At 42.7% G+C, this 27,600-nt stretch overlaps 1 protein-coding gene across 1 annotated transcript in view; it reads right to left on the reverse strand.

The window, feature by feature from the left end:
* The window catches only part of cacna1ha (calcium channel, voltage-dependent, T type, alpha 1H subunit a), a 257,588-nt gene that overhangs the window by 62,927 nt on the left and 167,061 nt on the right, over positions 1 to 27,600 (reverse strand). The window contains exons 9-15 of the mRNA XM_052022258.1: positions 26,287 to 26,438; positions 23,834 to 24,019; positions 22,296 to 22,413; positions 21,018 to 21,173; positions 16,966 to 17,053; positions 16,669 to 16,877; positions 1,453 to 1,902 (exon numbers count right to left, since the gene is read on the reverse strand). Coding sequence (XP_051878218.1) covers positions 1,453 to 1,902; positions 16,669 to 16,877; positions 16,966 to 17,053; positions 21,018 to 21,173; positions 22,296 to 22,413; positions 23,834 to 24,019; positions 26,287 to 26,438 — 1,359 coding nt within the window. The remainder of the gene's footprint in view (positions 1 to 1,452; positions 1,903 to 16,668; positions 16,878 to 16,965; positions 17,054 to 21,017; positions 21,174 to 22,295; positions 22,414 to 23,833; positions 24,020 to 26,286; positions 26,439 to 27,600) is intronic.

The following is a 27,600-nucleotide window of genomic DNA, read 5'->3' on the forward strand; positions in this document are numbered from 1 at the left end:
TCAAGTGAGGCATTCTGTCACTCCTTCATGTGTCTTCCTGTTGTGAGCTATCCTACCATTGTGTACAATAAGCCAGTGGTGTAGACATTCAAGGCAGCAATTGCTTGGCAACCACAGCAGTGGCAAAGAAGTCCCAATCCTGAAATCTGTTCCAATTTTGCCTGCAGAATGTGGCACAATGTTGTCTTTGAAACTACCAAGAATTTTAATTTGCTAATAGAAATATCCCCTAAAATATCATGGTTCAACTTGATCTCCAAACAGATGCCAAATCAAATGTGTCGTGCCTCCATTTTATCCACTCTTCACCAGCAAACAAAGAGATGTAACAAGTAGAATGCCCACAGCTGTAACTGTGAGGCTGCTACACTTACCACCCATGGAAGTACATTGGTGAGTTGTCATAACCAATGAACTGCACCGGAAAACATGAAAAGTCAAATCAACTAGTGCAAGCAGCCAACAAAATTTACCAGACTGCCTGTTAAGATCGAGTGCCCGCAAATGACTGGGATGGCTGTGCAATCCATAGAATCCCCCCCGTCCCGTGCTAAAGGAGGGGAAGGGATAAGCATTAGTTTATGAAACATTTGCGGTGCCTAATGAGACCCAAAGCCTGACAATGTGCAGCTGGTTTGCAAAATGCTGAATTGGTGCTATTTCTGCACAGCAATCGTCCCTGAACTGATCAGAAGTACCGAGAAACAAAACAGTAACCTTACTCCAAAGATCAAGTGCCTATTGTAAAATACTCAAAGAGGTACTTGACTCTGTTAGATATATTGCCATTAGGTTTTTGCTGCAGCATTAACAATTAGAATTTTGTTAAACTATTAAACATTTACATGGGATAGTAATAATTAGTTTTTTAAAGTAAAGATGGGAATAATGCTAACACATAAATACATTTGTATAAAATTAAACTGTCTGCTATTTTAAGGGGGCATTAACTTTTATTTTAAATTAACTAACTTTGCGGAGTAATTTCAGCTTTATATAGGATGTGCAGCACAATAGCAGGCCATTCCACCAAACTAATCCACACTTGTGTTTATGCTTCTTTTAAACTTCATACCATCTCTCTTGATCTAAATATATCAGCAAGACCCTTTATTCCCTTCTCCTTCATATCATTATGTAGCCTCCCTTGAAATGCATCTACGTTATTGCCCTCAACTACTCCCATTTCACAACTTCACTGCTCTTTTGTTAAAGACATTACTTCTGAATTCCGTATTGGATTTTGATGGCTGTGTTCCATTGATGGCCTCTTGGTATGTGAAAACACTCTGCACTCTCTCAAAATCTTTCACCATTTTAAAGACATTCATTATATCAACCTTTTCTCATAAGCTTTGAAGATATAAAGTGCTGCCTTATATAATTCCATGCAGCCTATATTTAAGCATCTCTCAAAATGCAAAGGATTAATCAGCAGGGGAAAAAAATTACATCATCTATCTCGTCTTCATAATCATTTGGGTCATCTTTGTGGTTATCCACACGAAGGAGAACCTCATTTGGAACACGTAAGGTTTTGCCATTGCAGTCTTGATAGTCACAAGGTGTTATGCTTATAGGATTCAGTGTGACAGGATGTCGCATAACTGGTACTTGAAGTAACTCGGGTAGGTCTAAGGATCCTTTGATGTCCAAAGATTCAGCCCGATGTTGCAAGGACCAGCCACTCAGACTGCCGGCCTTGCTGGACTTGGCATCTTCTGATTCATTATCTTCCTCACAGCTTCCGTGCCCTTCGCCGGAGAGGAGAGATTCCCGTTCGCTTGACTGATTCTTCTTTTTCAGACTGGGTGCCCTTCCGAGGCTGTGCCAGCTTGAACGACGACTGCCCCAGTTGCTGTTGGTACTCCAAGGGGCACATGGCGAACTGCGAATGCTGGACTGGAAAACAAAGGTAGAGTTGGCAACAGAACAGTGAAATGATAAATGAAGTAAGCTGCAATATGCCACGGCCGAGAAAGCTCACCAGTGTCTCTACTTCCTCAGGAGGCTAAAGAAATTCGGTATGTCCCATTTGACACTCACCAATTTTTATCGATGCACCATGGAAAGCATCCTATCTGGATGCATCTCGGCTTGGTATGGCAACTGCTCTGCCTGGGACCGCAAGAAACCGCAGAGAGTTGTGGACACAGCCCAACGCGTCACGGAAACCAGCCTCCCCTCCTTGGACTCTGTCTTTACCTCTTGCTGCCTTGGCAAAGCAGCCAGCAGAATCAAAGACCCCACCCACCCGGGTCATTCTCTCTTCTCTCCTCTGCCATCAGGCAGAAGATACAGGAGCCTGAGGGCACGTACCACCAGGATTAAGGTCAGCTTCTACCCCACTGTGATAAGACTATTGAATGGTTCCCCTATACAATGAGACTCTGACCTCGCTAGCTACCTTGTTGTGACCTTGCACCTTATTGCACTGCACTTTCTCTGTAGCTGTGACACTTCACTCTGCACTGTTATTGTTTTTACCTGTACTACCTCAATGCACTCTGTACTAACTCAATGTAACTGCACTGTGTAATGAATTGACCTGTACGATCAGTATGCAAGACAAGTTTTTCACTGAACCTCGGTACAAGTGACAATAATAAACCAATACCAATAAAGCTTCAACTTTTCTATTATTCTAACTGCTAAACTGTTTCCTCTCCTCCTGCCCTGAATCTTCCATCCTCTTCTCCTGTCTATACTTTTTCTGGGGTATGGGGTAAATAGAGCTATAGAGTAATACCGCATGGAAACAGGCCCTTCAGCCCAACTCGTCCAAGCTGACCAAGATGCCCACCTAAGCTAGTCCCATTTGTCTGCGTTTGGCCCATTTCTCTCTAAACCTTTCCTATCCATGTAACTCTCCAAGTGTCTTTTAAATGTTGTTGATATACCTGCCTCAACCACTGCACTGTTTCCACCATTGCAGCCCTCCCCATTAATAGTTAGCCATCACATGACCCTAACGTGAGTTTTCTCAGAAAGACATTGAAGCCTCTAGCACTGTCCTGCTGCCACCAAACAACAACTTTCACGACATATAAGTCAGTGACAATAAACCTGATTCTGATTATTTGACATTTCTACTCTGGAAAAGAGACTCTTACTATCTACCCTATCCACACTTCTCATAGTTTTATAAACCTCCATCACGTCTCCCCTCAGCTCTAACACTCCTGAGAAAACAATCTAACTTCTCCGTATAGCCAATACTCTCCTCACTCAAGACCAAGGGACAGGTACCATCTCTGTGGGTCACTGGGTTGTGTTTGGAAGTAGGAATTTTTGGGTAACTTTCCCTATGGATCACATTTCCCTTCCTACCTGAATGTCATGAGGAGTTTTCATGGCAAGATCATCACACTGGCAAAGATCAGAAAGGGACTTTCCTAACCTATAAGACTCCGTATTACATGGGTGGTGAAGTTGCACATACATACACTGTGTGAGAATATAGTGAAACATTTCATGTGGGTCTTCATGTGTAGCATACTGGCCTGAATTTTGTTGGGTTTTCCAGTTTAATAAGGGATTGCCAGAGTTTCCTAGTAAGTTTTGGGACCCTTGTGCAAGGGCAGAAGTCATGAATTCATTGGCTGAGTTCTGCTGGCAAATTTGAACAGTGCTCAGCCATTGGACCAGACTCTATGGCAAATCAGGACCTTGCTGAGCTTCCAGAGTGTTTACGTTGGAGATTCTGCTTTTGGATTTTGTCCCAAATCTAATCTGACAGAACATTTCCAAGTCTGTTCATTTGAAAGCTGGTTAAAGAAAACTTCTGGGAAGAATAAGATAAACTGCATTTGGTCTAATTATTTGTTTTAATATTTTTAATTATTTTGAAGTGTTTTTGTGTGTTCGTAGTTAGCTTTTATTTGTGGATTTTGTCAAGTTTATTGTCAAATGCACAAGTGCAGGTGCAATGAAAAGCTTACTTGCAGCAGCATCACAGGCACATAGCATTAAAGGCACAAAATTCACAAGAAAATCGTAAATTCAGTATAAATTATGCACAATTGTACAAGTAAGAACACAGTTAGAAACAAAAAAAAGTCTATTGTGGTGCAAAGTGGTCATAGTGTTGCTATACTGAGGTAGTGATTAGGGTTGTGCTGGTCGGTTCAAGAACTGAATGGTTGAAGTTGCTGTTCTTGAACCTGGTGGTGTGGGACTTCAGGCTTCTGTACCTCCTGCCCGACGGTAGCTGTGAGAGGATGGCGTGGCTTGGATGGTGGGGATTTTTGATGATAGATGCTGCCTTCTAGAGGAAACGCCTCATGTAGATATAGATACATTTTTATTGAAAATAAGAGAGATTTGGGATCATTGAAAAAATCACCTTGCTTTGACAGACAGCAAAGCTTCAGGTTGTGGGGTGAGGACTTGGCATTAGTCAAGGCTTCCAGTGTATTGGGGATTGTCCTGACCCACCCACATTAATTGATACATCATTTGAGACCTTGCCCTTGCTTCTGGCCTCACTACTTGCATCACCTGGGCCAGTGAGATTGGCCGACCAGATCCAGATATGTCCAGCAGAGTGGGGGGTGCAGGCAGCAGGCCTGACTCAAGAAAACTTGGGCTTTCTCGTGAAAATATTAAAGTTGGAAAGAAGATTTCAGAGACATTTCAACTGGAGATACAATGGTGCAATATAGAATACCAGAAAATGGCTGTGATTTGGGGAGATTCTGTGAAAGATTTTCTGAGGAAGTGTCACATTCTAGGAATGCACAACTAAGTGTTATAAATCAGCTACAGGAAAAGTCTTTGTTCTTTCTAAAAGACTACCTTTGGTAATGGAACCAATGAACATCTATCGCCGAGGAAATTCTTCAAGAATCAAATGGTCAGAGAACATGTTTATTACCTTTGTGCTTCTTGCTGGCTATCTATTACCCATAACCACCACCAGTACTCCGTAACAACATGAGGTTTTATCGAAACCTTATATCCTATACATAGGTCAGTTTTAATTGTACTCAATGTCTTTTGCTCTCAATCCGTTCAATGTGAGGTAGCATATCATTATGAAAGATCACATCCTTGCTATTAGGGATGTCTTTGAAGAATTGTTGCATATATTACTTTATGCAGAAAACTCTGTGCAAGAGTTGGCAAGGTGTTTAAAAGTGTGGCAAGGGAATAGGTTATTTTAGATTCACATCGTGTAATGAGACAGGGTTAATTAGTAATCATAATGAAGGATTTTCTGGGGAAGTATGATTATTAAATGATGAGTTTACATTAAGTTTTACAGTATTGTAGTTAAGTACAAATCTAGCATCATTAAATTTAACTAGCTAATTATATAGATATGAGGAGCAGGTTGGCTGAGGTAAGTCAAGAATTGAAAGATATTATGGCAGTATAACAATGGCAGACATTTAAAGAAAGGTTTCATAATTCTTGAGAAATATACATTTCCTTGAACGAAAACCTCACTGGAAAGGTAGTATAACCAAGGGCAACCAGAAAAATTAAGGACAGTTTTATATTAAAAGTTTACAATATTGCAAAGATTAATAGGACTACAATAGGATATTAAGAGGATTGGAGGTTGTATCGATAGTGGATGCAGTGGCTTTAACCTTCCGATATTTTCTAGATCCTAGAACAACCCCAGCAGAATGGAATGCAGTAAGTGTAATCCCAGTGCTTACATTGAAAATACTGGGCAATTAGTAGCAGGGAATATGTTGGAATCTATATTTAAGGATAGAGGTAACACAGGTTGATAATATAATTGGGCAGAGTTAACAATGGATTTATGAGAGGTAAATTGTGTTTGACAAATACATTTTTTGAGGATATATCCAGCAGGGCGGTTCAGGGGCACCAGTAGATAGAGGCATAGAGTTGTACAGCACAGAAGCAGTACCTTCAGCCCAACTCATCCATGCCAACCAAGATGCCCACCTAAGCTAGTCCCATTTGCCAGCATTTGGCCCATATCCTTCTTACTCCTTCCTATCCATGTACTTATTCAACTGTCTTTTAAATGTTGTTATTCTACCTGCCTCAACTACTTGCTCTGGCAGCTCGTTTCATATACACACCACCTTCTGCATGAAGAAGTTGCCCCTCAGATTCCTTTTAAAACTTTCCCCTCTCACCTTAAACAAACCTATGCCCTCTAGTTTTTGATTCCCCTTCCCTGGGAAAAAGACTGTGTGCATTCACCTTTTCTATTCCCCTCATGATTTTATACGCCTCTATAAGGTCACTCCTCAATCTCCATGGAATAAAGTCCTAGCCTGCCCAACCTCTCCCTTTAACTCAGGCCCACAAGTCCCAGCAACATTCTTGTTAATTGCTGCACTCTTTCGAGCTTAATAACATCTTTCCTATAAGGGCATAACCAAAACTGTACACAATTATCCAGGTGTGGCCTCACCAACATCTTGTACAACTGCAACACAACTTCCCAATGTTCTCAATGCCCTGACTGATGAAGGCCAGCAAACACCTTCTTCACCACCCTGTTTACCTGTGGTGCCACATTCAGGGAACTATTTATTTGTACTCCTAGGTCCCTCTGTTCTATCATACACCCAGGGCCCTACCGTTCACCCTGGTTTGACTTCCCAGTCAAAATGCAACACCTCGCAACTTATCTGAATTCAACCATTTACCATTTTTTAGCCCACTTACCTAGCTGATCAAGATCCCCTTGTAGTTTTTGATAATGTTCTTCACTGTCGATACCATCTATTTTAGTGTCATCTGCAAACTTACTAACCATGCCTTGCACATTCTTATCCAAATTGTTTACGTGAATGAATAACAATTGGCCCAGCTCCAATCCCCGTGGCACACCGCTAGTCATGGGCCTCCAGTCCGAGAAACGAACCTTCCAGTATTACTCTCTGCTTCTTACCGTCAAGCCAATTATGTATCCACTTGGCTAGCACTCTGTGGATCCCATGTGATCTAATCCTTTAGACTAACCTTCCATGCGGGACCCTGTCAAAGGCCTTGCAAGATTCCATAAAGACAATATCCATCACCCTGCCCTCATCAATCCTCTTGGTTACCTCTTCAAAAATCTCTAACAGATATACATGGATCAACAAGAGGCCCCATTACAAACTGCTGCACAAAACTAGGTTATAGAAGATGAAAGACACGATGATGCTGGAGGAACTCAGCAGGCCAGGCAGCATCCGTGAAGAAAAGCAGGTGGCCAATGTTTCAGGTCAGGACCCTTCTTCAGGACTGAAGATAGGAAAAGGGGGAAGCCCGATATACAGGAGGGAAAAGCTGAGCAGTGATAGGTGGACAAAAGAGGGGAGGCGGGTGGGCACAGGGTGGTGATAGGTAGATGCAGGTAAGAGATAGTGATAGGCAGGTGCGGGGGAGAAGGGGAGTGCAGATCCACTGGGGGATGGGTCAAAGGTAAGAAGACAGAGGAAAAAAAAGGCTAGGAAAGGGAAGAAGAGAAGAAACATGGTGGGGGGGGGGGTGGTGTTGTTGGGAAGGGGGGTGGGGATTACCTAAAGTTAGAGAATTCAATATTCATGCCGTTAGGCTGCAAGATTCGAACATGGAAAATGAGGTGCTGTTCCTCCAGTTTGCGCTTGGAATTTTCCTGGCACTGGAGGAGGCCGAGGATTGACATATCAGTGATAGTGTGGGAGGGGGAGTTGAAGTGATTTTCCATCTTTGAGGTAAGGGGACCGAGTGTAATAATTGAGGTAAGTGTAATAAATTCAAGTTTACAACATTTACAAAGCCATATGAGAAAGTAAGCTGTGTGGAGAATGCAAAGACGTGCAATGGAATAGAGACGGACTGGTTAACTGATCAGACAAAAAGGTGGTAGGTGGAGTGTAAGGTGGGAAAATGTAGAATTATCCACTTCTGTGGCAAGAAGGGGTGAGAATGGTCATTGTTGCTATTCAAAGGGATTTTGAATTCATATACATTAATCCTAAAAAATCTGATGCGCAAGTACAACAAGTGCTTAGACATGCAAACGGTGTGTTGGACATTATTACAAGGGAGTTGGGCAAGGAAGTCTTTTCAAATCCAATTATGAAGGGGTTTAGTGAGATCTCACCTGAAACAATGAACACAGTTTTGGTCCCTTTAGTCAGAGGTGGTGCAATGAAGGTTCACTGGATGGATTGTTGGGATGAGGGCAACATCCCAGGAGGGGAAATCCAGTAGAATGAGAGGTGACCTCATTTAAAAAAAAAAATATATATATATACGTTTAGAAAGGGTTTGAAAGGGCAGATGCTTAGAGCTCCCCCAGTCTCCAGAAGCAATATATTGGTGTACGATTTCAGGTTAAATTTAGAAGGTTGTGAACTTTTGCAATTCTCACCCTGGAGTTCTGTGCACAGTAGATGAAAATATTCAGCACTGAGCTTGCTGGATTTCTGAGTTCTCAGGCAAGCAATGAACATAGCAATGTTGCTTACATTTTCTGATGACATAGAAGGAGGCCATTCAGCTCTTTGAGTCTGTGCTCTCTCTCAGAGCAATCCCATCAATCCTATTTCCCCACTTATTGTAATCTATTCTTTCTCACATTCCAGCAAGTGACCCCTCCCCCACCCACATTCTCCTGTCAGCTACCTACACTTGGGGTAGTTTACAGTGGTTAATCAACCAACCAGAGAGACTTTGGGATGTGGGAGGAAACCAGAACACCTGGGGGAAGCCTACGCAGTCACAGGGAGAATTTGCAAACTCCACACAGACAGCATCGAAGGATAGGGATTGAACCCAGATCACTGGTGCTATGTGATGGCAGCACTAACTGTTGTGGTGCCTCAATGGCAATAGAACAGGAGATTGATATTGATGAATAAGGTTATCATGATTTGATTGAATGGCAGATCCCTTTTCTTAAATTTTATGTGACAGGTTTTCTGGATAATATAGCGTTGGAGAGATAGATCATTTTTATTGGTCAAGGAAGTACCAGTATTCCTTTATCAAGTATCTGGAATAATAAAACATACCTCTCATATAATACTTACATCAGTATTACATTTTACAATTGTATGAAGTAATACAGAAATTTATGTGGAGAAGATAAACCAGTAAGAATGTTGTGTTATTAATGAAAAAATGTAATAAAGCAACACATTATATCCTTCTTTGATTTTGTTAACATTTTGAGACTTTTCCCATTCGCTCTTTTTCCATTGCTGAGACATACTGTTCTGTGTCAACAATGTGGGGCAATAAAATGTGCAAACAAGATAAGCAGGTCATTTTGCTTTAGAATTTCTGGACTCAAACACATGGAGATCACTTAACACAGTACATTCAGCAATGAATTACCTGCTCAGTGCCTACATGAGAGAAGGAATTGCATTTATGAAATTGCCTTTAACTTTTCTTCCATCCCAAAGTACTTGACAGCTAATGAATTATTTCTGAAATACTTGTTTCCTGTTGTAGTGTCAGTCAATGAATGACCAAAATCTGCTCTGGATGGTTTTGATGAGGCAAGATTGTTGGTCAACAGGCAAGAAATGAAACCCAACCATCAGATCAGCAGTAACCAGATAATGTTTTAGTTAGGGGTGTCTTCACCATTTGGAACCCTTTTTAAACTTATTGGCAAACAATTGGTATTCACTCTAATATCCCTTTCTCTTATCAGAACATCAGGTTAGGGTTGGGGTTATAGGTTCTTTTGTTCTTGGCAAGATTGGAGGAGCAGTTATGGGAAGAGACTGGACAAGCTGGGTTTGTCTCCCTTGGGGCTGAAGGGTGACATGACAGAGATATAGAACATTATAAGAGGTGGAGATGGGTAGATAGTCAGAATATTTTTCCCATGGTAAGGGTGTCAAAAACAAGAGGGCATCGGTTGACAGTGAGAGGAAAGGATTTTAAAAAAGGATCTAAGGGGATCTTTTTGTTTTACACAGAGAGTGGCTGATACACGGAACTCACTGCCGGAGGAGGTAGTGGAACCAGATACAATCACTATGTTTAAGAGACATTTAGACAGGCACAGAAGGATACAGACAAATGGGATTAGTGCAGATGGGCAAAAAGGTCAGCATGGACATGGTGGGCCGAAGGGCCTGTTTCTGTGCTGCATGGCTCTACTACTCTATGACTTACATCTTGAAACCTTACTCTGGAACTTGAGCACTCGTTGTGAGGGGGTGCTGCCCTGTGAGAGCCGGCAGTCAAAGGCATGTCTGCTTGATGTATATTGAACAACCTGCAGAACTATTCCAGGAATGGTGTCTCCTGAGCATCATTAATGCAGTCCAGAACAGATTAATCTCCATCTATTTACTGTTTGTAACATTTGATGTATTGAACTGAGGTATTAACTCTGTTTCTCTCTTCTCACACTCCACCTCACATGTTAAATATTTCCAGTACTCTCTGCTTTTATTCAAATTTTCCAGTATTTTGCTTCAATACGATTTCTCTAGTGTACTTGACAACACGAGAACAATTAGTGCATTTCCAATTAACTTATTACAAGTGAAGTGTTATGAGGCATTTCTTAAAAGGTGCAGTATAGCACTAAATAACAGAAGGATTTATTCTGGTTTTCTTTGATGATATCACTGGTAATTTTGGCTAGGAGGTGTCATTTAGCTCAACACTGACAGAATACAGCTGAAATAACAATTATTAATGCATCTGTGCCGCACAACCATACTTGCAAAGGAATTACTTCAACTTCAATACACTGCTGAGTTTAGTACCACCTTACAATTGTTAACTGAAAATACATCATCAGTCCTTGCTTAATGAAAACTACCTCAGAGAAACAGAAATATGCACTAAAGTGTTATAATTTACCCATCTTATGCACTAAAGAGTTATAATTTATATACCTTTGTTCTGGATAGAGTAAATGGGAAGGGCTCCTTACAGGGGGATCTAAAGCCAATGGGCATTGACTTAACAGTAATTGTTAGAAGGGTTAGAAGGGAGGTGAGGAAATATTTTTCTCTGAGAAGGTGCTGGAGGTCTGGAACTCACCGCCTGAAAGGGAGGTAGAGGCAGAAATCCTTATCCTGTTTAGAAAGTACTTGGACGTGTACTTGGAGATCCGTGATCTGCAGGGCGATGGACCTGGTGCCGGAATGTGGGATTCGGCCTGGTAGTTCTTTAGTGAAAGGCATGGACAGCATGGGTTGATGGCGTCATCTGTGCAATAAAGTTCTCTGGCTTCCATGAAGAATAATGACTCTTCTTTAACACTTGAACCTCTTTTGTCCTACATGCAGACTGCAGTGTACATTCAAATGTGGGAGGAAGAAAGTGGACATGATTCTAGTCAAAGGGACTTCTTTCTCAACAAGACTTAGGCAGAAGGGAGAATTTGACAAAACGTTCCCCTTTCCAAACCTTTGTTCTGCCCCTCGGTTTGATCAAAACTTGATTCTAAGGCTCTCTCTCACTTTTACACTTGGGAACTGAGCATCACTGGACACTGTGGACCACTGGATATTCCTGGTCTCTGTCAGCAGCTGTAATCAAACAAAGTTAGGTAAGTGAGACCAGTGCAGTGAATTGTGTGTGTGTGTGTGTGTGTGTGTGTGTGTGTGTGTGTGTAGGTGTGTGTGTGTGTGTGTGTGTGTGTAGGTGTGTGTGTGTGTGTGTGTGTGTGTAGGTGTGTGTGTGTGTGTCTGTGTGTGTAGGTGTGTCTGTGTGTGTGCTGGCAGGTGTGTTGTGTGTTGGTCTGTGAGTGTGCATGTATGTTGGCATGTTGGTGTATTTTGTGTGTGTTGCTCTGTGTGCATATGTGTTGGTGTGTGTGTGTTGCTGTCTTTTGTGTGTGTGTGTGTGTGTTTGTGTGTGTTAAGGGGACGGCAGTTGGTGGGAGAAACTAGGGAATGTTTGCCTGCAAATTTGGCAACATATGCATCCTGAAAATGCTAAATGTCTCACAGATGGATGATCTAGAATACCAGTGGCCATAAAGATATTAGCTCAAGTATCAATATCAAATTCAACAATTTCAGATAACTCACTTTTCCGGCATGTATCAGAACTGGCCATTTCTACCATCAGGTTATCTGTCTGCAGTATTAACCCAGTATTGTTCCCTTTGCACAAACACTGCCCGATTTGGGCATTTCTGGTGTTCTGCTTTTGGCTTCGGGTCTGAGCAATAGTTTTGAACTGCATTTCACAGCTTTACGCGTCCTTTTGTGTGTGCGCACTCTCTCCACCAGCCCTCATTAATCTATTCACCACGTGGCTCTGTGAACAGGGTAACCCTGACCTCACCCTATCAAAGATTTTCCATTTGCCCTGTCCATCCCTCCCCCACCCTCTCTACTATTCAAACTATTTTCTTTCTTTCCCAGTTCCTTGATCTGAAATATCAGCTGAGTGTTTCTCTCTCTACAGATGCCGTCTGACCTGTTACACTTTCTCCCTGTGTTGACGTGGGGTTCCTTCCCACATCCCAAAGACGTGCTGGTTGGTTGGTTAATTGCTTCCTGTACATGACCCCAAATGTAAGTGGGTGATAGGAGAATTAGGGGCTGTTAACGGACATAGAGTCATGGAGTTGCACAGAGCGGAAACCGGCCCCTCAGACCAGTCTGTCCATGTCGACCAACTTGCTTACCTCAGCAAGTTCCACCTGCCTGCGTTTGGCCGATATCCCTCTAAACCTTTCCTATCCATGTACTTGTCTAAATGTCTTTAAAGGCTATGATCTGTGCTGACCACGATGCCAAGTTGACCTAATCCCATCTGTCTGCACACAATCCACAATCCCTCCATTCCCTGTCTGTTTATGTGCCTGTCTAAAGTCAAGTCGAGTTTATTGTCATATACACAAGTACATGTCTGCGTAAACTCGACTTGACTTGACCATTTCCTCTGGTAATTTGTTCTATTTACCCACCACCCTTAGGTCCCCTTTTCTGGCATGTGCGAAAGCAGAACTTACATGGAAATAAAGCAGGGGAATGGGATTGAGGGCACAGCCCTCCCCACCATCGAGGACATCTTCAAGGGACGGTGTCTCAAGAAGGTGGCATCCATCATTGAGGGCCCTCACCACCTGGGACATGCCCTCTTTACATTACCACCATCGGGGGAGGAGGTACAGGAGCCTGTAGACCCAAACTCAACGATTCAGGAAGTTTCTTCCCTTCTGCCATCTGATTCCTGAATGATTCATGAACCCATGAACACAACCTCATTATTCCTTTTTTGCACTATTTATTTATTTTTGTAATATAGATTTTATGTCTTTGCACTGTACTGCTGTTTTTGCAGCAGCAGTACAGTGCAAAGACATAAAATCTATGTTACAAAAATATGTTTCATGATATATAAGTTAGTGATAATAAATCCGATTCTGATTCTGCTTTGAGAGTTGGGAGGGATTCGATGGACTGAATGGTCCCCTTCTGGGGCAAATGGGAATGACTTTCAGAATGCAACAGAGGCAAACAGTAGGGCAATGACTGCTTGGGGAAAATATCTCATGAAAAAATTCAGAAACATTGAGTGAGATAAGCAAAGGTCTTTGTCCTGGGAGGTCAAGAACTGAAAGATCAGAGTGGGAGTGAGATCAGAGACTTAAAGTAATAGGCAACTGGATGTATGTGCTCAGAACAAACTATTTGTCTTTCACTAAGGGTACAGTTGGGAGGAGATTTAATGTTGAATGACGAAAAAGTAATTGTAAATTAATCAGAATCAACTGGCTTTAACCAAGAATTGCAAATATAATGTAGTCACATCTATTGGAAAAATAACTGTATTTCATAGTTGATTAGATGTGCACATAATGTCACAGACCATTAAGCACAGTTCCTACATGACCAAAATGCTAAAATTATTGACTCCCACTATCTAGTTGCCTGTCACTTTAAGTCTCTATCTCACTCCCACTCTGATCTTTCAGTCCTTAGTCTCCTACGCCGTTCCAGCAGTTCTGACACCGTTCTCCATCCACCATCCTTTGGTACCTCAGTAATTATCCTGCATTTACACCTCCAGACTGACTTATTGTCCCTTCCCTTTTCCTTTTACCATCTTATTTAAACTGCAAAATCAAATCCATTTGTCACTGAATCCTTCCAGCTTTCTACCCTGTCACAGAACTTCCTCCATGCCCTTCCTCCCACCTCCCAATAACCCCTCCCCACTTAACACGAACTTAACCTCCACCTATGTCCAGTGCTACTGAAAGTTCGTTGACCTGAAACACGAGCTCCACTAACCATAGGGATGAGCTGGTTACCATGGTTGCCATGGATACAGAGGCACCCCACTCCCCCCCCCACCTTAACGACCTTCTTTTCTTCCCAATCCGCATGAAGGATCTTCGACCTGAAACATTGACTCTTTTCCTCTTCCCACAGATGCAGCCTGACCCATTGAGTATTTCCAGCATTTCCCGTTTTTATTTCATATTTCCAGCATCTGCAGTTTTGTTGACTTTCTATCTCCACAATTGGTGCCTGATAGCGTTTTCTGTTTTTATTTCAGATTTCTGGCACCTCTGCTTTTGTTAATAGTGTTAATGTTAAAAGTATTACTTATTCTGAGTGAGTCAAAGTAGGCTTTCTATATTATTTCAACATCTTACACAGAAATAACTTGTGCATGGTATAGCAATGACAATAAACTTGCTGCTGAATGCTGCTATTTTTGCAGACAAATACAACATCAAGTCCACAAAACATCCGACCACAAAAATCTGGGATCACATTCCAGTACTGAGTCTGTGCTGGGTTTTGCTTTTGAGTGAGCCATTGAACCAAGAGAGCCCGTGGATCTGCTGGTCGGTTTGCTCCTGGGCCTGGCCAAGGTGGCCATTCACGGGTCCGGGCGGCGGGCAGTCAGGGGTTCTGCCCGAGCCGATTGCCTGCCCCTCTTCCGGGGTTATGTCCGTGCCCGTGTGTCCCTGGGAAAGGAGCACGCGGTATCCAGGGGTGCATTGGGGGCTTTCTGGGACCGGTGGGCTCCACAGGGGCCCGAGTGCATTCTGGGTAGAGATGACTGTGTTATAATTTGAAACTATTGACTGTAAATAGAGGGAATTGTGGAATACTGTAGTATTGTAATGATGTGATATTGTGTAGTGGTTAGCGTAACACTGTACAGCGCCAGCGACCCGGGTTCAATTCCCGCCGCTGTCTGTAAGGAGTTTGTACGTTCTCCCCGTGTCTGCGTGGGTTTCCTCCGGGTGCTCCGGTTTCCTCCCACATTCCAAAGACGCACGGGTTAGGAAGTTGTAGGCATGCTATGTTGGCGCCGGAAGCGTGGCGACACCTGCGGGCTGCCCCCAGAACACTCTACGCAAAAGATGCATTTCACTGTGTGTTTCGATATACATGTGACAAATAAAGATATCTTATCTTATAATCATTGAATAAACCACATTTGGAAAAGGAGAAAAAAGAGAGCCCATGGTACTACTGTAAATAGCAGAGCTACCACTGGTATCCTGGCAAGAATTTATCCCTCAGTTAACATGTTCTTTGGTTTATCATATTCTATTGCATTTCTCATGACACAGATCGAGGCCACTCAGCCCATCGAATCTATGTCAGTTCCCAGAGCAATCCCATCACCCCACATTTCTCAGAACATGTTCTCTCTCACATGCACATCCACTCCATTCTGAACTGCCAATGACCCATCTATGCAGGGGGCAGTTTAAAGGAGCAGCCAATTAACCCAGCAATCAGCACATCTGTGGGAGGAAACTGGAGCACTCGAGGGAAACCCACACCATCGCGAGGAGAACATGCAAACTCCACACAGGCAGTACTGGAAGTCAGGATTGAACCCAGGTCACTGGAGCTGTGAGGCAGCCATGTTAATTGCAGCACCCATCATGCTACCCAACAATGGTCATTATCACAGCGCAGTTTGTATGTATAAAGTGGCTGTCATGTTTCCAGCATCACAATAGAGAATACTTCATAATGTAAGGAGCTTTTAACAGCCTGACTTTGCAGACAACACTATCTAAATGCAAGTCTTTCTTTCAAAGACTTTGAGAGTCCAGAGGAGGTTCACAAGAATAATCCCAAGAATGAAAAGCTTAACATATGAGGAGCGTTTGATATCTCTGGGCCTGTACTCGATCAAGTTCCGAAGGATGAGGGGGGATCTCATTGAAACTCACTGTATACTGAAGGGCATGGATAGAGTAGACGAGGAGTGGATGTTTCCATTAGTAGGAGAGTCTAGGATCCAAGGGTACAGCCTTTGTCCCTTTAAAACTGAGATGAGAAGGAATTTCTTCAGCCAGAGGGTGGTGAATCTGTGGAATGTGTTGCCACAGAGGGCTGTGGAGGCCAAGTCATTGGGTATTTTTAAGGCAGAGGTTGATAGGTTCTTGATTGGTAAGGGGGTTAAGGGTTATGGGCAGAAGGTAGGAGAACGGGTTTGAAAAAGAATCAGCCATGATTGAATGGCAGAGCAGACTAGAGGGGCCGAATGGCCTAATTCTGCTCCTATATCTTAAGGTCAACTTCATAAACTGTTGGGAGCTAATTTTAAGCTGAAAGAAAATAAAATGAAGGAATATTTTCTGAGACACTGTTTGCACATCACTGAAAATTTACCCCAGGTAGACTTAAATTCCACATGTAATACAAACTCCTGGTATAATAGTTTAGAGGTGGACTTGAACATATGACAAAAATAAGTAAAAGTCTGACAGCGTCGACAACAGCTTACCAACGACCTCTGGTCATAATTCAAAGGATCAATGGAAGCACTGCTGCCCCGTCTGGACTCTGTGTAGGTGTGGACTGAATCCATATAAGGTGAACTCTTTGGTGTAGGCATCGGGGTTGCAGCAGTCCGCATAATAATTGGTGGTGGTACACTGCCTCGTGAATCCAGGTGTCCGTTTGATGTCATGACAACTGAGTACATTTTTAATTCTGTGGAAGGCAGAATGGGTAGTTATACAAAGGTAGCAATCATGAATGGAAGATTTCTTGGTACATAATCAATAACAACCACTCTCACCAGGAGAAGGATCTTTAAGTCGTTCACACTCATCGTCGAAATTGGTTGAAGTCTTTTCTTCATCTGATTCTGATCTGTTGGCATCTCCCTGAAACATTTATTTATTAAACAACATTAACAACCTCAAGAGGTAACTTAAAATACCGTGGGTGGCATGGTAGCATAGCGGTTAATGTTACGCTTTACAGCGCAAGCAACGTGGGTTCAATTCCCACTGCTGCCTGCAAGGAGTTTGTACGTTCTCCCCGTGTCTGCGTGGATTTCCTCTGGGTGCTCCAGTTTCCTCCCACATTCCAAAGACGTACGGGTTAGGAAGTTGTGGGCATGCTACGTTGGCGCCGGAAGCGTGGCGAAAGATGTATTTCACTGTGTGTTTCGATGTACATGTGACTAATAAATAAATATCTATCTATCTAAAAACAGAAAATGCTGGAAGTACTCAGCAGGTCAGGCTGCATCTGTGGAAAGATAGACAGGGTTATGGATACACAAGACACTGCAGGTGCTGGAATCTGGAGCAAAAAACGAACTGCTGGAGGAATTCAGTGGGTTATCCAGCATCTGTGGAGGCAAAGGGATTGGTTGACATTTCAGGTCAAGACTTTGCATCAGGATTGAGAGTAGTCAGAATAAAGAGGTGAGAGGTGGGGCCACACAGAGTTAATGTATCAGGTTGAAGACCCTTTATCAGAAATAGACCATAGAACGTTACAGCACAGTACAGGCCTTTCAGCCCACAATGTTGTGCTGACATTTTATCCTGCTCTAAGATCTATATAACCCTTCCCTCCCACATAGCCCTCCATTTTTCTATCATCCATGTGGCTATCTAAGAGTCTCTTAAATGTCCCTAATGTATCTGCTCCCATAACCTTTGCAGGCAGTGCGTTCCACGCACCCACCACTCTCTGTGTAAAAAACTTACCCTGACATCCCACTTATACCTTCCTCCAATCACCTTAAAATGATGTCCCCTCGTGTTAGCCATTGTCGCTCTGGGAAAAAGTCTCTGTCTGTCCACTCGATCTATGCCTCTTATCATCTTGTACACCTCTATCAAGTCACCTCTCATCCTCCTCTCCAAAGGGAAAAGCCCTAACTCACTCAACCTATCCTCATAAGACATGCTCTCCAATCCAGGCAACATGGGAAGGAAACAAAAGAATCTTGTTAAACTACAGGGGGGGTGTGGGAGGGTGGATGTCTCTGTTAGGGTAAAACTGGAGTGACCATGGGGATAAGCAGTAAACAAGGTTATCTGGTCAGTGTGCGATTGGGAGTAGTTTGCAAGTGAGAACATAGACAAAAGAATATAGGAGTTGTGAAATGCAGAGTGGGAAGTCGAGGCCGGCAGGTCAGGCTGGGAATGTTGTCCACTCGCAGAGGAAAAAACAGAAAGATAAGGGAAAGACAAACAAACTGAGCCAATATCACAGACAGACAACTGATACAGACAACAGACAGAGAAATCAAGTTACTGTAGTTGTAGAATTCACTTTCACAGTTTACTCTATTTCTCTTCCTGCAGGTGCGGCCTGACCTGCTGAGTATTTCCAGCATTTTTTGGTTTGTATTTTAGATTTCCAGCATATGCAGTTTTTTTGATTTTCATGAAAAGTAACATTATTTTTGTGTTAGAAAGCAAATTGGATTAATGGATCCCTTTAACTTAAGTTGATGGATTGTATGTTTGCCTGCTCGTATCCCACATTTCTGGTGAACCTCTGCCGCATACTCATCGAAGCCAACACATCTGGCAGGCTTGCGGAAAGAGAGTGGAGACCGATTCTAATGTTGTCTCCACTTCTCGTCCTGGACGTGCAGTCCAGAGTCCAGTCACTTGCTGCAACGTAAAGTTTCTTTTCATGTCGTTTTTAGTTCTTCTGTAGATCATTTTATTCAATGTCCCCTTGTTCTTGCCCTTCTGTCAATGAAACCAGGTTCTCTTTACAATATTTTTATTAATTCCACAAGGAGAATGCAGAGTACATGAATCAAAAAGATAAAATACTATGAAATACATTGTGTTAAATCATACTTGAAATCACAATACTCTATATTAGTAATCAAAAATAATAATTAATTAATAACAAATAAATTGGAATAATTTTATTATTAAAAAAAAATCTAAACCCACTACCAAGACTGAAGCTGTTTAGTTAAAGAAAAGGACAAGGAAAAACCCTTGACACATAATGATATCAGCCAATATCTCTACTTCAACCACCAGATCAAAGGTTTTGAAAATAGTTCAAAAAAGGTCCTCACAGTGTTTGAAAGTCTAAGTTAGATTCAGAAATTGAACAACGGATCTTCTCTAAATTTAAGTATGACGTAACATCCCGTAACCATTGAACATGAGTAGGCGGAGTAGTAGGTTCTCTCTATATATTCTTTCCTTGCAATTCGTGATTGTAAACCCCTCTATCTTTGGAATCCTTCTGAATCTCTCCAGCTTCTTGTTTATCCATATTAATAAAGTTCCTTATCCCTGTAAACACTTCAAGTAAATCTCTTCTGCATCCTTTGCAGACACTTCACGTCTTTCTTCAATTGTGTTATGCCCTAAACTAAACAACATACTGCAGTTGTAGTCAAATGAGTTACCCTCACCCCTGACAGAGTCCTGATGCAGGGTTCTGACCTGAAACGTTGACAATTCCTTTCCTGGACAGCTGCTGCTTGACCTGCTGAATTCCTCCAGCTGATTGCTTGTTGCTTCAGGTACCAGCATCTGTAGTCTCTTGTATCCCCTCACCCCTCCCTCCCCTCCTCTCCTCCCCTTCCTTGTTCTTGCTTCTCAGGATCCTTTACACCTTTTAAACTACTTTCTCAACTTATTCTGCCACATACCCAGAGATATCACAGTTCCTCTGCCCCCTTATAGAACTGTGCCCTCTACTTCATGTTGCATCTTCTCAGTCTTCCTATCACAACGTAACACTTCACACTCCTCAGGTAATAGATTTCATCTCCCACCCCTTCCTTCATCCATTCTACCATCACCTCTATATCTCATAGAGTCAAAGAGTAATACAGGAGGGGACCAGGCCTTTCCGTCCACTGAGTCTACACCGACCTTAAAGATCCTACTTACACTAATTTGTGGCGACTCACCGTCTAGTCGGGCGAACCGGCTCGGCAGTCGGGTCGCGCGGTGTCGGAGCGACGAGGCCCAAGATGGCGGCGGGCCTCGTCTTTCCGAGCGACGGGGAGAACCCGCGCGCGGGAAAGTCCTGATGACGTAGGACTTACGTCATTGCCGGTTTTTTTGGGCGGGAGTTTTCTCCCTTAAAGGGCCCGCGCGAGGCGGGAAAATAAACCAGTTCTGTTTGGCAACCCTCCGAGTAGAGTCTTTTGTTATTCTGCGGTAGCAACCGCTACAAATTCCATTTTATTCTCCTCACATTCCCATCAAGTTCCGCCATATTCTTACTCCACTCACCTACACACTAAGGACGACTTACAATGGCCAATGAACCTCCTAGCCTGCATATCTTTGCAAGATAGGAAGAAACCGGAACACCTAAGGGTTATCTATGAGATCACTCTTAACTCACCTAAGGGTTATCCACGAGATTAGGGAGAACTTGCAAACTCCACAAAGACAGCACCCGAGGTCAGATTTGGACCCGGGTCACTGGAGCTGTGAGGCAGCAGCTCAACCAGTTACACCACTGTGCCACTTTAGAAGTTTAATGGTTGCAAAGGAATAGAAACAGATGAAAGAGATGGCCATTCAATTGCTTGTGACTGCTCCACCATTCAATAAGTTCTTGGCTGATCTTTCTCTCTCACTGCCACTCTCCTGCGGCAACTCCATATCCCTTGATTCCCATAATATCTAAAATTCCAATATCTTACCAGAGGTTTATGAAAGCAGATAGGAGGGAACCATGTGGAAAATTTCAGAAGATGGAATTCTGCAGGCTAAGAGTGGAGTTGCCATTGTTAGACAGACAGAAATGTGAGACTTAAAGTCTGAACCTCATTGGCAAAGTATCGGGGGAGCTCAGACAGATACTTAAAACGAAGCCTAGCGAACAACATACCTCTGCTTGGAACCCTTCCACGAGAATAGCAACCAGTAAGTTGAAAAGCACATAGTTGCCAAAAGTCATTAATGCCACAAAGTAGAGGGCAGCCCAGGGTGAGGTTGAGGCCATTCCATTATATAGGACCACATTCCAATCCTCCTGAGTTAGGATCTGAGGACAGAGATATCGTGTTACTGTGGGGTTATCTGAGATTTCTCAGTATTCCTATTTCTAGATTGCCAGCACAAGACATGTCAGCACTGACTGAATGCTAAAGTCACTCAACGTACATACCCATCACACCAGATCCACACAGATACATATAGTTAAGAATACAATGATACAGAGTTAGTTTTAATTCATTTTAGCAAAATTATACTTAATAACTAAAAATAAACATGCACCTGCTGTGTGTAAGTAATGGCAATCTAACAGCAATGCACAACCTTCCTTATACAGGAGCCTGAAGACCCACACTCAACCATTTAGGAACAGCTGCTTCCCCTCCGCCATCAGATTCCTGAATGGTCCATGAACCCATGAACACTACCTTGTTATTCCTTTTTTTTGCACTATTTATTTATTTTGTAATTTATAGTAATTTTTATGTCTTTGCACTGTACTGCTGCTGCAAAATAACCAATTTCTCATCATAAAAGTAAGTAGTAATAAACCTGATTCTGATTCTGATGTGAGAAGCTGCAGAGAGGAGTGGACTCAGCCCAGTACATCACGGTCATATCCCTCCCCACCATCGGGAGTATCTACAGGAGGTGCTGCCTCAAGAAGGCAACATCCATCATCAAAGATCTCCACCATCTGGGCCATGCCATCGTCCCGCTGCTACCATTGGGCAGGAGGTACAGAAGCCTGAAGTCCCACACCACCAGGTTCAAGAACAGCTACTTCCCTTCAATCATTCGGTTCTTGAACCAACCGGCACAACCCTAATCACTACAGTTTAGCAACACTATGACCACTTTGATCACTCTGCACTAAAATGGACTCCTTTTTGTTCTAATTGTGTTCTTTCTTGTAAAAACTGTGTATAATTTATGTTTAATGTATGCTTTTCTTGTGAATGCTGCTTATCTGATGCTGTGTGCCTGTGATGCTGCTGTAAGTAAGTTCTTCATGTACTTGTGCACATGACAATAAACTTGACTTTGACTTTGACAAACTGGAAGAATAAATTGTAAATTCGTCACAAGTAGATGGCTTTTTTACATACATTCAATTTAAATGTTCTTGTCATTACTTACAATACAGCAATTCCATCTGGGAGAGCCTCACCTGAAAGACAGTGACAATGGCCCACAACAAAGAATCAAAATTCTTTCTGTCTGGAATAGTGTCTCCACTCTCAGTCTTCAAGCTGAATTTACATCCAAACAGGTGCATGCCCAGAATACTGTGTGTCAAAGCAGAATAGCCTTTACAAAATTAGGAATAGTAGACAACAGCATCTCATCTGGAGCCCAACAACCCTTTCAAAATAAATCTTACATAATCAAGGGCAAAATACTTCAGATAAAATGGAACATCTCCTTAAAAGTGGAGCCTGGTTCTTGACAGGGAGAGATGTGTCTCATTTTGTTGCTAAGATCTCCTTAACTGGTTTTTACATCGGATTACACAGGGGAATAGAGACAGTAATAGGCCATTTGACACTACCTAGAATGAGGGACCACAGTCTCAGGTTACGGGGCAAGACATTTTGAACTGAGATGAGGAGAAACGCCTTCACTCCAGAGCGCAGTGAAGCTGTGGAATTCACTTCCACAGAGGGCAGTGGGGGCCAAGTTGCTGAATATATTTAAGAAGGAGATTTCTAGATGGAAAAGACATCCAGGGATGTGGGAGAGAGTGGGAATGCAGTGTTGAAATAACTGATCGGCCACGGTCGTGTTGAATGGTGCAGCAGATCTGAGGGGCCAAATGGCCTACTTCTATTTCATGCTCCATTGAAGCTCCTCCTGTCTTTTCTTATCTGAGACAGTCAGCATGATCCTCTATTTCTTCCTCCCTCATACAGACTCTGATCAAGTGGGTCTATACTATTGCTTCAACCACTCCCTGTGCGAGTGATCCTCAATGCTTTTTGGATAAAGACATTTCTGTTGGATTCCCGACTGACTCTCTTATATCAGAGCAGGCACGGTAGTGTAGTGGTTAGCGTAACACTATTACAGTGCCAGTGACCCGGGTTCAATTCTGGCCGCTGCCTGTAAGGAGTTTGTACGTTCTCCCCGTGTCTGCGTGGGTTTCCTCCGGGTGCTCCGGTTTCCTCCCACATTCCAAAGACGTACGGGCTAGGAAGTTGTGGGCATGCTATGTTGGCAGTGGAAGCGTGGTGACACTTGCGGGCTGCCCCCCAGAACAGTCTACGCAAGCGATGTATTTCACTGTGTGTTTTGATGTACATGTGACTAATAAAGATATCTTATTTTCTAGCTGTGCCTTTTACTCGAGGAAACATTTTCTCTGTATCCATTCTGTCAAAACATAGTACAGCACAGGAACAGGCCCTTCGGCCCACAATGTCTGTGCCGAACACGATGCTTAATTAAGCTAAACCTTTTCTGCCTGCACACGATCTGTATCCCTCCATTCCCTTCACGTTCACGTGCCTAAAAGCCTCTTAAACGCCACTGTCATATCTGCTTCCACCAGCAACCCTGGCAGTTCCAGGCACCCACCACTCGCTGTGTAAGAAACACTTGGCCTGCACATCTCCTTTAAACTTTCTCCCCTCTCACCTTAAATGCATGTCCTCTTAAGTAAAAGATACACTGTGCTGAATTAGCATGCAAATGAGTTCTCATACTCACCTGAAGATAAATATGAACAACATGAGCAGCATGCAGAATGTAGCCACGTTGTCCATGGTCTTCATCAGGACCACCAGTTGTCGCCTCAGGGCAGGTAGGAAACGGACCAGCTTCAAAACTCGGAGGAGCCTGAAGGTTCTCAGTACCGAGAGGCCACCATCGGACTGACCAATAATTTCCCAAACACTGTCAATAACAAGAAAATTATGTTTATTGCATTATACTTAGAATGGGAAGAGGGAACAGTCTCTATGAAAGGCTTGATAAACACGAATGATGCTGGAGGAACTCAGCAGGCCAGGCTGCATCTGTGGAGAAAATCAGGAGGTCGACTTTTCGGGTCAGGACCCTTCTTCAGCATGCTGCCTGGCCTGCTGAGTTCCTCCAGCATCACCGTATTTTTCATCTAGATTCCAGCATCTGCAGTCCTTTGTTTCTCTATGAAAGGCCTTTTTTTTCAATAGCTGGTAGTTAAATTCTTTGTGTTCAGTAGGGGAAGTTTTGTAATAGTTTCATATTTCTTCATACTTTCAAGGTTAGAGTGGTGTAAAGGAATTGTAAATGCAGGAGAGGGGAAATTTCCAAGGAATAAGCAGAACTCATTCTGATTATTGCTGTCATTTTAACGAAGTACTTTGGCAAGCTGCCAGATGCAAACCATATGGGTTGAAGTTATGGCAGACAATATGAGTAACAAGCAAGTTAATCTTTTCAACATAACAAGGCAATGCTTCCTTTAAAATCACAGGCACAAGAACTCCACACACGTCTTTGCTCATAGTATATTACGTGACGAATTTGCCTCTGCTTCAGCTAATATTTTCAAATTGTGTACATTATTCCTTCTTTTATTCAGCTTTTAACGCTACCTGTAGAATCTCACTTGTTCCACAGTTGTGCGCAGGACTATACAAGTTGCAGTTGGTTGAGGAGCCCTGGGATGAAGAAATGTGCTGCATGGCTCTGTCACTCTGTGACAGGACAGTCTGAGTAGAGAGAACTAGACTCGGAATTAAGGACAGCACAAATCCAGGGATGATCAATGAGAACGTAGCTGGGGAAGGAGCAAATACTTGCTTGAGTTCCAATGTTCTTGGAATGGGTGTAGGAACAGTGATCGAGGGTGGTCTAGAATGTCTACTTGTCAGCCAGTCTTTGACATGTATTGCTCCGTACTGAATATTGACTGATTTTCATACGCAAAGATTTTAGGGTATCTCCAATTCACGATCAGTTCCATTTTACAACCTCAATTAATTATCTACTTTCCTGTTCTGGCCAGACATTTGGGGAGTAAAGATTGACGACAATAGCAAATCAAAATTATTTCTTTTTAATTGTTTAATAAACAATTGTTTAAATAAGAGAACACAGTGGGTGTTTCACATCTTGGAAGAAAATGATGACTGGCATATTCTTCTGAGTTGCAATTTACATTATGTCTCTGTTAAATGAGTAGATGTTCAAATAGAACCATAAGATGAAGGCTAAACCTCATGGCTCTCAGAGATAGGAACATAGAAGATAGGAGCTCTTATAGGCCATTCAGCCCTTCAGACCTGATCATCTACCTCAGTGTCCTGTTCCCATCTTCTCCTCATATCCCTTGATTCCTTTAGCAGTAAAAAATATAAATCCCTCTGGAATATATTAATGATTTGGATTCTGTCATAGAGAATCCCATAGGTGCATTACCCTCTGGGTTAAGAAGTTTCCCCTGATCTCATTTCTAAATGGCATACCCTGTATCCTGAGGTTGTGATTCTTGGTTCTTGACTCTCCAGCGGTTGAGAACATCTTCACTACATCTAGTTAGTGTAGTCCTATTAGAATTTTATAGGTTTCTATATGATCCCCTCTCGTTCTTCTGAAGTCCAATGAATATGCAGCCTGATCACTCCTCGTATCTGTACTGCCATTCCAGGAATCACTCCAGTAAACTTTAATTATGCTCCCTCCATTGTAAGAATATCCTACCAACCAAAGCTTCCACAGAAGTTCAAATGTGGCCTCAACAAGGGCCTGTGGAGCTTCAACTGAGAGTCATGTGGAAATTTCAAAAATGGGTTTATTAGACTTTTGTTAGGGGTTAAGGTAAGTGGAGTTAAGATACATTTCGACTATAATCTGGTTGAATGATATCTGTGGTCATTTACTTCTGACCTGACACTTATCCCTAAGTTTAAATGCTCTAACACTGGCCCTAACCTCTGGATTTCCCTCCCTACATCTTGCTGCCTCTTTCTCCCCCTATAATATGTTCCTTAAAACCTCTCTCTTTGACCAAGCTTTGAGCATCTGCTCTGATATCCCCCTTATGTGGCAGGACATAATGAGTTGACTCCCGTGAAATATTGTGGGCCCTTTTGTGAAAGTTGCTATATAAATGGAAGCAGTTGGTGTTGTTGTTGCATGCCACAAAACAATAAGACAGTAAAAAAATGCAAATCTACCTGATAATGACAACAATTCCATCGAAGATGTTGTATGGATTCTTAATGTAACCAAAAAGACCAAATGCAAGAAGCTTTAGGATCATCTCCAGTGCAAACATGCTGGTGAATACAATGTTGCTGATCTCCAGGGCATTGGTCAATTCTTCAGGCTGTGAAAAAAGTTGAAACGGTTTAATAAACATTTGATAAGAGTATTTTATTGATTTGTTAAAATGGCAAATTATTATTGCCCAATTGATGCAGCGATACAATCTTAACATAGGCTGATCTCACTTAGTCCTGTACGTATCAGATACTTTGAATACAACAAAAATTATAGAGGAACATGTGGGTGACTTTTGCCACGGTAACATCCCTTTAAATCATGCAGGATTCACTGCTTTCAGCATAATGTGCTCCTTTTTAAATAATCTTTCAAAGGTTATAAATTGCACATTTTCATCCAACTCCTGCCATTAAGCAACAAATGATTTCCGTTCACAACTAAGAAGTCAGCACATGCAGGACATACTAGAGGGAAGTAGTTCAACATTTTGGTGAATTGCAACAGTCTAACTTTATGAAAAGCAAGGCTAACCAGTATTTGATACAAGCTCTTGATGGGTACTTGGTGGTCAGCATGGATGGGGGAGGGCCAAAGGGCCTTTTTCTGTGCTGTATGACTCTATCATTCTTCAAAAAAGGTACAAGTTTTTTATGTGCTCCTTCTGCATAAAAGAAGGAGCACATAAAAAACTTGTACCTTTTTTGAAGAATGATAGAGTGGATTTAGTCTAATGCAGAGACACAGGGAAAAGTGCACAGAAATATTCGAGGTGCTGGAGGAACTCAGCGGGTCAGGCAGCATCTGTGGAGGGAAATGGACAGTCGACATTTCGGGTCGAGACCCTTCATCTGGACTGAAAGATAGAAGGGAGATGGCCAGCATAAAAAAGGTGGGGGGAAGGGGTGGAGCAAGAGCTGGCAGGCGATAGGTGAATCCAGTGAGGAAGGGTGAGAAGCGGTTGGGGAAGGGGAGGGTGGAAATAGCCGACAGAAGCTGGGAGATGATGGGTGGAGGTGACAACGGGTGGAATCTGATAGGAGAGGAAGGTGGAGCATTGAATCGAGTGAGGGAGGTGGGGAGGGCAGATGGGAACAGTGGGGGAGGGGACCCAGTGGGAGGAGTGTGTCTACAGAAATATTGTTCTCTGGATTAGCCAGAGAAAGCTCTGCTTTGCTTTGCTTAATTGCAAAGCACCATTTTGCTTTTGAGCTGTCTCAGAAATTCCAGACCCATATTCCTGGAATGATACCCCACAGGATGAAGCC

The sequence above is a fragment of the Pristis pectinata genome, chromosome 8 (assembly GCF_009764475.1).
Source record: "Pristis pectinata isolate sPriPec2 chromosome 8, sPriPec2.1.pri, whole genome shotgun sequence".
NCBI classification, from domain to species: Eukaryota; Metazoa; Chordata; class Chondrichthyes; order Rhinopristiformes; family Pristidae; genus Pristis; species Pristis pectinata.